The 12,661-nt window shown below is 45.0% G+C and overlaps 1 protein-coding gene across 1 annotated transcript; it reads left to right on the forward strand.

Annotated features, from left to right (window-relative positions):
* Positions 1 to 981, forward strand: LOC130021574 (olfactory receptor 14A16-like). The gene has a single exon (XM_056112330.1). It carries the CDS (start codon positions 1 to 3, stop codon positions 979 to 981), a length of 981 nt encoding a protein of 326 aa, XP_055968305.1.
* The last annotated feature ends 11,680 nt before the right edge of the window (positions 982 to 12,661 follow it).

Consider the following 12,661-nt stretch of genomic DNA (forward strand, 5'->3'; position numbering starts at 1 on the left):
ATGCAGAATGTTTCTCCAAGAATGAACACTAGCTCTGTGGTGACAGAATTCCTGCTGCTGGGTTTCTCTGGCCCCTGGAAGCTTCGTTTCTTACAATCTGGGATTTTTGTGGTGGTTTACCTGGTGGCCCTGGCAGGCAACGGCCTCATCCTCACTGTCACAGCCCTGGACCCTCACCTGCACACGCCCATGTACTTCTTTGTGAGGAACCTGTCCCTGCTGGACCTGTGCCTCATCTCGGCCGTCGTGCCCAAGGCTGTGGCCAATGCCCTGACACACAGGGCCTCCATCTCCTTCCTGGGCTGTGCTGCGCAAGTCTTCCTGGTGCTCTTCTCAGCTGTGGTGGACCTGTTCCTCCTCACGGCCATGTCTATGGACCGCTACGCGGCTATCTGCCACCCCTTGCACTACGATGGCATCATGACCAGGGCCACCTGTGCACAGCTTGTGGCTCTGTCCTGGCTCAGCGGTGCCTTCATCTCTCTCGTCCACACAGCAGAGGTCTTCTCCCTGTCTTACTGTGACCTCAACGAATTGCAGCAGTTCTTCTGTGACATCCCCCAGCTCTTAGCCATCACATGCTCAGAGAATGTGATAACAGAAATCGTGCTCATTCTCACTAATGCCTTCCTGGACTTCAGTTGCTTTATCTGCATTATAATCTCCTACATCTACATCTTCTCCACAGTCAGGAAGATTCCATCCACGGAGGGACAGTCCCGTGCCTACTCCACCTGCCTCCCACACCTGGCCGTGGTTGTGCTTTTCCTCTCCACCGCCTTCATTGCTTACCTGAAGCCTATCCTAGGGGCCCCATCATTTGCCGATCTCGTCTTATCCTCGTTCTATGTTTTGTTGCCCCCTTCCCTCAACCCCATCATTTACAGCCTAAGAAACAAGGACATGAAGGCAGGTTTGAAGAAGCTGATCACTAGGAAGCTCTTAACAAAAGAGAACCTCATGATTTTCCTCCTAGAATAGGGTTGCCTTCTCTCAGGCTTGTGTCAGACAGGCCCCCTCTACCCTCCTCTAACTGGTCGGTTGGAATCCTGTGCTCTTCTTCAGTCTCCCTGAGTCCAGGTGGGGGCTTCTCCAAGGAGCACTGGTGAGGCTTTGCAGGGGCTCACTGGGTCACCAGGTCTCTGCCCCGGCTCTGGCTGTTTGAAGGAGCCTGGCTTCCGTGCTCCCTGCTTTAGAGGCAGAGAGGAAGCCTGTGATTGGCGCAGCTGAGCCACTGCCCACCACATTTCTCGTTCATGCTCCTGGAACGTGGTGCTTTCCTTGTCTCTCCATCTCCACCCTGGAGCCAAGGCCGATTAGAGCTGGGCCTCCTGTCCCAGAACTGTGCTCGCCCACCCCACCACACAGCCACCATAGGACATGCTCCCCAGAGAGGCGGAGCCATGGGAACCTCCCTGCTAACTTCTGCCACAAGTTTGCGTCACTTCAGCATGTGGGGGCACTTTAAAATACAGTTGCGGAAACCCTTGATTCACTGACATCTTAAATTCTACCTTGTTATCTCCTTCTTACCCAACCTTTGAAAGACTTCCATTCTTTCCTGATGACCAGGACAGAAGGAACTTGGACAGGCTCCTATGATGTGTGGGTGACCAGTGCTGCCCTCTGACACCTCCCTTTTGGCCTTGGACCCAAAGGGAGGAGTGAGCTGGCACTGACTCATCCTGACCTCCTTGCTGACTGGGAGACTCATTGCTCCAAGCTTTCCATCCTTTCTTGCCTCTTGAGTGGCAGCACATAACCCCTTTACAGAAAGAGAGTCAGAATTTGTTGGAGAAACGGGAGGGTGATAAAAAGGTTTTTGTCTGGGCCTTTGTTATTCCCGGCATTGTATCTTGGAATCAGTTGACATGGTTTTTGGCAATGAGTTTTGTATTTTACCATCTTTTTCATTGGCACAAGTTTATAGTTTAGATTAAGCGTAAAGCTTCTAAAGAATCAAAACTGTAGTAGGGTGAAGAAATTTGTGACTTCATTATTAGTTCCTTATTTTTAATTTTCACAATGTTTCCCTACCTATATCTTTGTTTTATTTACTTCTCTAAGCCATTACCTTGCTGTGCTGAGGGCTTACTCCTGGCTCTGTGCCCAGGGATCACTCCTGGAGGGGCTTAGGGGCCATATGTGGAAGCAGGGATTAAACTAGGGTTGACCTGTGCAAGGGTAGGATCTTGACGCCTCTACTATCTCTCTGTCTCTGGAAGTTTTAAAGAACAAATAGCATGAATAAACTATAATTATAAAAGCAAAATAATGTATAGCAGACTTCATCATAATATTCCTAGAAGTATTTGGTGAGTAACACCATCTCAGTACACTACACTTGCAGTATGAATTTATTTCCACTTATTTAGTTACCCACAGGACAAGGGAATCTCTGGGAACTGCCCTGGGAGGAGAATTGGTCATGACAGTACTTATCCAGTACCTCTGAATAGACACGTGGTAAGAGGAGGCAGCTCTTTGGACCTTAGTACAATAAAAAAAAAAAAAAAGCCCACACTGTTGACACTGTTGTTCCATGTAGACTTACAGAAATGTAAACAATTTGAAGAAAATTAAAATTTGGAAACCAAAATGCACTCTTTATTTATAACTCCCTCCTATCCTCATCCGAGGCCGGCTCTCTCCCCACATGCTCGCTGCCTTAGAGCTCTGGAGTGCTGGCGCCTGTGGTGTTTGTTCTTTCTTCTGTGGCGTTAAACATTTGGAAACTTTTTCCCATGGGTTTCATAACAGAAGCAGAGTTCTTATTATCTTTCAGATCAGAGTAACTCATTCTCAACCAGCTCACCCAGCGGCAGTGATAATCAGGCCTGAGCCCAACTTCCACAGCAACTGGTTCAGATATGGGGTGCCATTGGGTGCCATTGCTCACTGGGAAGCACCCACAGATGGTCAGAACAAATATAAGACATTGGGCTGTTTGATTGTGACCTTGGTGCATGACAACTTGCTGTGCACTTAACTTTTCCTTATAACTGATTGACATTTTGATTTTTCTGCTTAGAAATACTTTTTAAATATTAATTCATGAGCCTAAGATAGTTTCACTGTTTAAACAAGTGCACCATTGAACATGTCAGACCAACATGAAATTGCCATCTTTCACTTTGTCCTGTAAGATCTTCAACCTTCCTGTCTTTGGAAAGTATCACTGTATCACTGTCATCCCATTGTTCATCGATTTACTCAAGCGGGCACCAGTAATGTCTCCATTCGTCCCAGCCCTGAGATTTTAGCAGCCTCTTCTTACTCTTCTATCCCAATGCTGCTGTATTGGAGGCTCTTTCAGGGACAGGGGGCTGAGACACATTATTGTTACTGCTTTTGGCATATGGACTACAACACAGGTAGCTTGCCAGGCTCTGCTGGGCAAGATGTACTTTGGAAAGTATATTTTATTAATGTTATGAGACCAAGAGACTGCACTGTTCTCTTCCGGGAACTGGTTTTTATAGCCCCGACCAGGGCTTCAGCAGCCAAAGACCTCCAGAACCAGCCACCACCATGCTGAGACCACTCTCCGCACACATGAAGGTACTGGCAGAGGGACAAAGTCACGCGGGTCCCAGGGCCGAGATCTCCAAGCCTACTCGGATTTGGGCCGAGCGTCCTCCACCCAGATCCTCCAAATTCCAGTAGGCGGGGCTCACACCCACCAACTGGCCCCCTGGCGCCGTGTAATCCCATCAGTGGCCAAGACTCAGAGACTATAAAAACCAGCTCCCAGACATCCTATTATGACATCTTATTATCTCATTCCTACTTTGACAAACTGGCAGGCTACCAAATGTAGCCTGCCCACACGGCAGAGTCTGTCAAACTCCCTGTGGCGTACCCAATATGCCAAATACCAGTAACAATGATGGGTCTCATTCTCCTAAAGAGCCTTGAATATAACCTCAGGGCTAGGATGAAGGAGACGTTACTGGGGCCTGCTCGAGGCAATCGACGAATAACAGGATGATTTGTGATTTTGTGATTTGTGATGAGAGCAAGACTAACGACTCTATTTCTTTCTCCACATATCCAAATGCCCATGATTTTCAGTCTAACATGTAGTTAGCTGTGCCATCCCCTTGGTTTGTTACAGTCCCCAAGTCCATTTCCAACTCTGATTCACAACCATTCTATCTTCTAACTTGACTGTGTTGCAGAGGTATTAGTTTGTTTTTTGTATTTCTGTTTAGTGTTTGGGGGTCTCTGGCTGTGCTCGGGACTTACTCCTGGCACAACTTGAGAGCCCACTGCTAAGGATCAAACCTGGGAAGACTGCGTTCAAGGCAAGTTGCGCTGCCCACTGCACTTCCTCTCCGACTCCTTTCTCTTGAAAGTTTTTTTTAATTATTATTATTTTTTGCACCATCACTTACGAAGTCTTTCATAGTAGAGTTTCAGGAACACAGTGTGTCGACACCAATCCCACCACCAATGTCAACTTCCCTCCACCCCAGATTCCCACCCACCACCCTCTTGCTTCCCGGCCAGGCACATTTTTCAGTTTGGTTGTTGCAGTTTGGGCCTCTTGCGGCAAAAGAGCTGCATCACCTCATAGCACTGAGGTGTGTGATCAGTATGCAGACCTGTGCCACTCCCTGCACTGTGGTCTCATTATCGCAGGGGACGAGCATGCAGAGGTCAGCTGTTCCTGGATGAGTGGCCCTGGGGTTGTTGGGATGCTCACCGATCGTTCCTCCTCCTTGTCTTGTGGGTCAAATGAGAGCCAGAGTTCTGTAAAACTCCCTAGCTAGGACAAGCTGTTTCCTGTTCAGAAAGCCTGAAGGATAGATACTTTACTCCTTGTCCTCAGTGTGCTACTGGCTTGTGCTGTTCAGTGTTCTCAGACATTTCCTGTCTTTATCTTCTCCAATCACGAATCTTTTGTCCTCAGAATGCCACACAAGAGCCTTTTAACAGCTGTATTCCATATCTGTACTAGTTGTATTTTTTCCTCTGCACTGAAGCCAAATTTAGAGTTTCCTTCTGTCTCTGACCATGTCGTTTCTGTGGTCTATGCTGTGGTACTCCCGACCTTGTGTCTACAAAGTGATGCCATGATGATGGCAGTGGGTTCAAGAAAGTGCTCATCTAAAATGGAAAAATGATCCTTCTCTTAGCAAAGGATGTTGTCAGAAACCACACGCGTATTATATGTTAATCCCCCAAAACTCTGACAAGCAGAGAGAAACAGAACAATAATAAGATATAATTTGTTTAAAATCTTCATTAGGAAAAATTCACATTCTTAAAACTTCTAATTAAATTTCTCGACTTTCAAAATTATGGAATATCTTTTTAACACCCCTGTTTCGGCTTCAGTCTTTAGCTTTGTTCTGTCTGTATTTTACATGATGTATGAAAGAACACTTGCTTAGAGCTTCATTACAGACTAACGATTTTAATAAAAAGAAATAATAGAATTCCTATACCTCTACTCTTGTGACATCATCAACCCTATTCTTGAATCTTGAGGATCCTTTAAAATAAATGGTCGTTGGTTCTAGTACTAGAACCTCTTAAAGTACCACAGTGGAGTAAGTGGTCAGAAATGAGTTATGGCCCCTCAGCAGACCATCCTTAATTGGAAATTGTTTTATTGTATTTTCTCAAAGACAAACCAAAATGTCCATCAAATTTTCCAGGAAAATGGAGTAATTACAGTGGATACAGGAATTTTAATTGAGATCTGATACTCAAATGATTCATCATTTGGGTGATTTATGTTGGTGGGGAGGGTGAATTGGGCTATATCTGGCAGTGCTCAGGGGACCATATGCGGCTCCGGAGATCCAATCAGGGTTTGTCGCATGCAGACGAGCACCTTACCCGTGATATTGTCTCCCCAGCCCTTGGATGATGTTTAGTTTAACTATAACATCACTACTCTTCACTGATACACCATTTATGAAAATTCTGATGCTCTATTTATAGTTGTTAACTGCTGGATTAAAATTTTGAGAAGCTCCCTATTCTGACTTTTTAAAGTAACTCTCTGCATATCACAATCAATCACAACCATCCTGTTATTCGTCGATTGCTTCGAGCAGGCCCCAGTAACGTCTCCTTCGTCCTAGCCCTGAGATTTTTTTAAAAGTGCCATATTCAAGGCTCTTTCAGAGTTAGGAGAATGAGACCCTTCATTGTTACTGGTATTTGGCATATTGGGTATGCCGTGGGGAGTTTGCCAGACTCTGCCATGTGGGCAGGTTACATTCGGTAGCCTGCCAGTTTGTTCAAAGTAGGAATGAGATGATAAGATGTCGCATGACCACGAATGTGGCCGCGTGCTTCCGGGAGCTGAGTGAGATAATCTCTGGATCCTGGCCGTTGTTGAGGTTACACGGCAGTTGGTGGGTGTAACTGTCTAGCTACTGGCAGGTCCAGTCCCAAACTGTGCAGGTTTGGAGATCTCAGCCCCGGGTCCCACACACCTGGGTTCCTCTGCCAGTTCTTGTATGCGTGAGGCTCATCCAAGTGTGTGGAGAGTGGTCGCAGCATGGCCTTGGCTGGGGCCCGGAGGTCTTCAGCTGTTGGGCCCTGGTGAGGGCAGTCAGGCACAGGGTAAAAAACTCTGCCTTGTTCTCTCCCGGGAGCTGAGTGTGATAATCTCTGGATTATCATAATCATGCAACAAAATATCATTAATGAGATTTTACTTGTCATATTTTGTAGTGGATTGAAACCAAAGATTTATTGTATACTGAACATCCATCTAGATTCACTGTACTTCAAGGGCTCAGTAGTTCGCCATAGCTAGTGGTCACCTACTGGACCATGGTGCTGTACAGATGAGGGCATGCTGGAGAAACCAAGGCATATGACTATACGTGCTATATAAAGGCTCCAGTCTGTTGATCCAGCAGCGCCCTACATGCTGTTCTATCACTCCAGCCCCAGACGTGAAATTAAAAGAAAAACTAATGTGTCGATGTACATTTACTGTCGATTGCAGTCAGCTTAGCAGGTCAGCACTGGCTGAAATGTCAGTAGCTCTTGCTTCTAGGCAGTACAAATTTAATATCAATTTGCCTTAATGTGAACCCTCCAAAGATTTTTTGAATTATTCAGACTAATACGAATTATAATAAAGTTTGAAACGTGGAGATTAGCTCATGGGCATGATCTTGCTCATCGATCTAGATGACCACCAACCCCATCATTCGGGAGGCGAGGGTTTGTGCTTTGCTTTGAGCTGACTGTGCCTCTGATGGCAGCACGCTGCTCGTGTCTGAATGAGACCAGCTGGATCTGGTCTCCGGGTGTGCCAGCACTCACTGTCCTTGCTCACCTCTTCAGCATGTCCCTCATGCTGGCCACAGGTGCGAGGGAAGCCTGACCTTTGTTACCACTCTCAGTATCTTCAGGCACTTTGCATCCCAGAGGACAGTAACTGAGAAACAGACAGAGCCTGTTTTTTTTCTTTAGAATCAACCTGGTGGGTCGTTCGTGGATCTTTCTTCCTAGGGGAGCCTTAGGGGAACTCTGTGGCTGTGATTCTGCAGTTGTGGAATCTGGAGTCTGCTTGGTTCTGAGCACAGGGGGCCTGTTCCCACGCTGTGCTCTGAGAGGAAGGGAGTGTGTCATTAGCCTCTGTGGGGTACTCTGGAGAGGAGGAAGACCGGGTCTCTGAGAAACAGCCCTGGGACTCATTATGCTAACAAGATAGCACTTAATTGCCTGGAGCCCCCCAAGTCCTGTCTCCTGAGGGTCCTCTCTGGCCTGCTCCTGGCAGGTTTGACAGGTAACACAGGAAAGGCAGCCAACTTAGACAAGCAAGGATTCTTGAGGAGTATAGGCCCAACTCTGGCCAGACCCAGAGGGCCCAGAGCACCTCTGTGAACACTGTTCCAGGGGGAAGGGAGGGGCTGGGAGAAAGAGTCGTGTGTCCAGTCAGGACAGGCCTCACAGGTGGCAGAACCTGTGCTCCCATCCCATCATTCAGTCAGTGTCCAGCCTCGGTGTTTTCAGAAACATGGCAGTAAAGCACCAAGTTTTGCAGGTGCTTGAAGGATGAGTGCGACAGGAAAGACCTTTTTGATTGAACAGGGGATTCCTCAGAATCCTTGCTCAGAACAGCCCTTGGTGTTAGTAGTTATCCATTATAATACAATGGGTTTATTGTATTTTTTAAAAGATCTTTTAAAAAAATAAAAATTTCACTTATGTATTTGACTGTAGTTACACACAGCACGATTTCATATAAGGCCTCCACATACCTATGTATAAAACCATCTACAAGATGACAATAAACTTACATAAGGCACGACATCAAGAGAAACAAATTCTTGTTCCTTCCCTGGATATTTCCCAGGGACTGCATCCCACATACTAGAATTTAGAAAATATCTGAGTTCAGTAACCGAAGACTTCAGTGTCATTCTGCTGCCTAAAATAAATTGCATATCTGCTAGTAATGTATGATAAAATTCAAGCTTTGACCACAGCAGGCTGGAGTGATAGCACAGCGGTAGGGCGTTTGCCTTGCACACAGCCAACACGGCCGACCTGAGTTCGATTCCTCTGCCCCTCTCGGAGAGCCCAGCAAGCTACCGAGAGTATCTTGCCCGCACAACAAAGCCTGGCAAGCTCCTCATGATGTATTTGATATACCAAACACAGTAACAAGAAGTCTCACGATGGAGATGTTACTGGGCCCGCTCGAGCAAATTGATGAACAACAGGAGGACCGTGATCGTTAACCACAGCATCATATTCATTAAATACTTAGCATTAATCTGTAAACAGATAAAACAATTTTACTCTGAAAATGATAAGACTGAAGACACATATAAAAGATTTGAGAACACTGGAGGTATAAATAATGACCATGTAGGGGCCAGAGTGATATGACTGACTTGGGTTGGAATTCCAATGCTCCACACAGTCTGCCAGGCCCCACCAGGAATGTTCCCTGAGTTCAGAACCAAGCGTAAGCCCTGAGCACTGCTGTGGTGTCCCCCAAAACAAAAAAGGTTCTAACAGATTTCCCTCAGGATATATATACACACACACACATACACACATACACACACACACACACACACACACACACACATATATTATATAGGCTGGAGCAATAGCACAGCAGGTAAGGCATTTGCCTTGCATGTTGCCAACCTGGGTTCAATTCCTCTGTCCGTCTCAGAGAGCCCAGCAAGCTACTGAGAGTATCCCACCAGCACAGCAGAGCCTGGCAAGCATGGCATATTCAATATGCCAATAACAGTAACAACAGATCTCATCATGGAGACATTACTGGTTCCCGCTTGAGCAAATTGATGAACAACAGGACAGTGCATATATATATGTGTGTGTGTGTGTGGGTGTGTGTGTGTGTGTGGGTGTGTATCAATATGTATCGACAGTTTCTTCCCTCAGTATAGGGAGGGATACTGGGAACATTGGTGGTGGAGAATGGGCATTGGTGGAGGCATGGATATGCGATCATTTTATGACTGAAACATAATCACGAAAGTTTGTAAATCTGTAACTGTATCTCACAATGATTCACTAAAAAAAAGGAGAGGGACAGACCAAAAAAATAAAATAACAAAACCAGGGCCAAAATATAAAGATATATGTAAAAGGTAAAGGTAAAGGTAAAGGCCCTCCCGTTGATCATCGATTTGCTCGAGCGGGCCCAGTAACGTCTCCATTGGAGACTTTGTTGTTACTGTGTCTGGCATATCGAATACTCTCGGTAGCTTGCCGGGCTCTCCGAGAGGGGCGGAGGAATCAAACTCGGGTCGGCCATGTTGGCCGCGTGTAAGGCGAATGCCCTACCTGCTGTGTTATGTGTATGTATGTATTTGTATGTATATGTACATATATGTATATATCAACAATACACAGAGCTGTATGCAGTAAAATTATTTGCTAGAAAATATTGGTAACCTATAAAATACAATTTAAAGATTTAAGAATTTATTTAATAAGAAGGGGTAACTCTTGGTTAATACATCAGGTATAAATATCTCAAAGTGATAAGGTCATATTGAGATCAGTTTCTTCCCTCCAGAAGAGAACATAATTATAACCCCCATCTCTCTGAACCGTGGCAGCATAAACTAGTTTATAGCCACCAGGTCAGGCAATTGCTAGGGATTTGGGGGGTGGAATATGAGACTGAGGAAAGCTAGAAGGAACCCAAGGAAGCTTTACGGTGAAATCACTGATTTTCTGGATCATGAAGATGTTCTTGACGTACATAAGCAAGAACACAAAAAAGAGTTTAGTGTGACACATAATTCCATAAAGAGATTTAAAGTACTGTTTACTTATAGAAATCATCATCATTCGTTTTATTTTATTCTTTGTTTTTTTCATACTCGGCTATGCTCAGGGGTAACTCCTGGCTCTGCACTCAGGAATTATCCCTGGTGATGCTTGAGGGACCCTATGGGATGCCAGGGATCAAACCCATGTAGGCCATTTGTAAGGGAAACGCCCTTCACGCTGTACTGCTGCTCCTGCCCCTAACAGCATTGGTTTTAACGTGAATCTTATTTATATTTTACTAACAACAACAACTACTGATTTAGATATTTTAATTTGTTGGTGGTGAAATATTGATGCTCCTTAATTTTCATTTCCTTTGGCAAGAGTTTGTGTCCACAAACAGCATTTATTTGAACAGCATTTGAAAGGTTTTTTTTCTCTTGCCGATATGAAAATGTTGGTGAATCACACAAAATAGTTTCTTTTTGTCAGGGGCTAGGGAACTCTCAGCATTACTCAGGGCTTACTCCTGGCTCTGCCGTTAGTGGTCACTCCTGGCAGGGCGTGGGGCATCATACATGGTACTGGGGATCAAACTGAGGTCAGTCCGTGGAACCCCAGCACCTTTCTCGCTCTGCTACATCTCCGGCTCACAAAAGAATTTCTTCTTCTGCTGAGATCAGCATCAGGAGGATTACTCCATAACTTAGAGGCCAGCAGGGTATCCTAGAGGAAAGGGCTGTTCAGATAGAGAAGGGAGCACCAAATAAAGGATGTTTGGAGGATCCTCCCAGGAGGGGAGATGCATGTAGAAAGTAGACTATGGACTGAACATGTTTGCCACTCAATGCCTCTTTTGCAGACCACAACACCCAAAAGGAGAGAGAGAACACAGGGGATTGCCCTGCCACAGAGACAGGGGGGATGGGGGGATGGGGGTGGGAGGGATATTATCCATGGTGGTGGAAAATGGGCACTGGTGGAGGGATGGGTATCTGATCATTGTATAATTGAAACCAAAGCACAAAAAATTGTAAATCTACAACTTTAAAAAAATAAAAATAAAATAAAGGGAAAAAAAAAAAAGAATTTCTTCTTCTGGTTGATGACTAAAAACCTCTACCAAGGAAATTGATTTTGGTCACAGGAAGTCTTTGTTTCCACACCCCTCCTCTGCCCCCTAGAAATGACCCTTTGGGTCCCTTGCTTCACTCCTCATATCTCAGGACTCTGCGGAACATCAGCCCTCAGGAAGCCCCCAACCATGGTGTTCCCTGTACATGGAATCAAGTTAGTCTGCCGTTGTTACACCTTACATCAGTTTACTCGTTGTCCAGAACTGTGAGGGGCAGATGTCAGCTTCTCCTCAGCACTTTTGATTTTGCTGCAAATTGTCTCCACAGGCCAGCTCCAGAGCCCCGCTGGTGCCCTGCCAGCTCTGTGCGTGATGGTCTTCTGCTGTTGCCTTGAAATTTCCACAGGCTAAAAGATACCTAGGGCATACAGATAGGAAAGGAAGAGGTCAGTCTATCACTATTTGAAGACGATATCATACTATACTAAGAAAACCCTAGAGACTCTACAAAAAAGCTCCTAGAAACAATAGGTCTGTATAGTAAAGTGGCAGGATACAAAATCAACACCCAAAAGTCCATGACTTTTCACATTTTGGTGAATCACACAAAATAGTTTCTTTTTGTCAGGGGCTAGGGAGCTCTCAGCATTACTCAGGGCTTACTCTGTGGCACAAAAATGTGCCACATCACTGGTCATCAGGGAGGTGAATATCAAAACAAATAATGAAAGAAAAGAAAGAGTGATTAAAAAAACAATCCCGTTCATAATAGTGCCTCAGAAAATCAAGTACCACGGAATCAGCTTAACCAAAGAGATGAAGGACCTATACAAGGAAAATTACAAAACACTACTTCAAGAAATGAAAGAAGACACTAGGAAATTGGGACACATCCTCTGCTCATGGATAGGGAGGATTAACATGATCAAAATGGCAATACTGCCCAGAAGCACTATACAAATTTAACGTGGTCCCTATCAGGATACCCATGACATTTTTCAAAGAAATAGACAAAATTCTCTTGAAATTAATATGGAACAGTAAACCCACCGCAAATAGCTAAAGCAATCCTTGGGAAAAAGAAGATGGGTGGAATCACCTTCCCCAACTTCAAACTGTACTACAAAGCAGTAGTAATTAAAACAGCATGGTATTGTAATAGAAACAGACTCACAGACCGATGAAACAGAGTTGAATATTCTATCACAGACTCCCAAATACATGGTCACTTAATTTTTTATAAAGGAGCAAGAAATGTTAAGTTGAACAAGGAAAGCCTCTTCAACAAGTGGTGCTGGGAAAATTGGATAGTTACCTGCAAAAAAAAAAAAAAAGAACTCTGGC

Source organism: Sorex fumeus, unplaced genomic scaffold, assembly GCF_029834395.1.
Source record: "Sorex fumeus unplaced genomic scaffold, SorFum_2.1 ptg000017l, whole genome shotgun sequence".
Lineage (NCBI taxonomy): Eukaryota > Metazoa > Chordata > Mammalia > Eulipotyphla > Soricidae > Sorex > Sorex fumeus.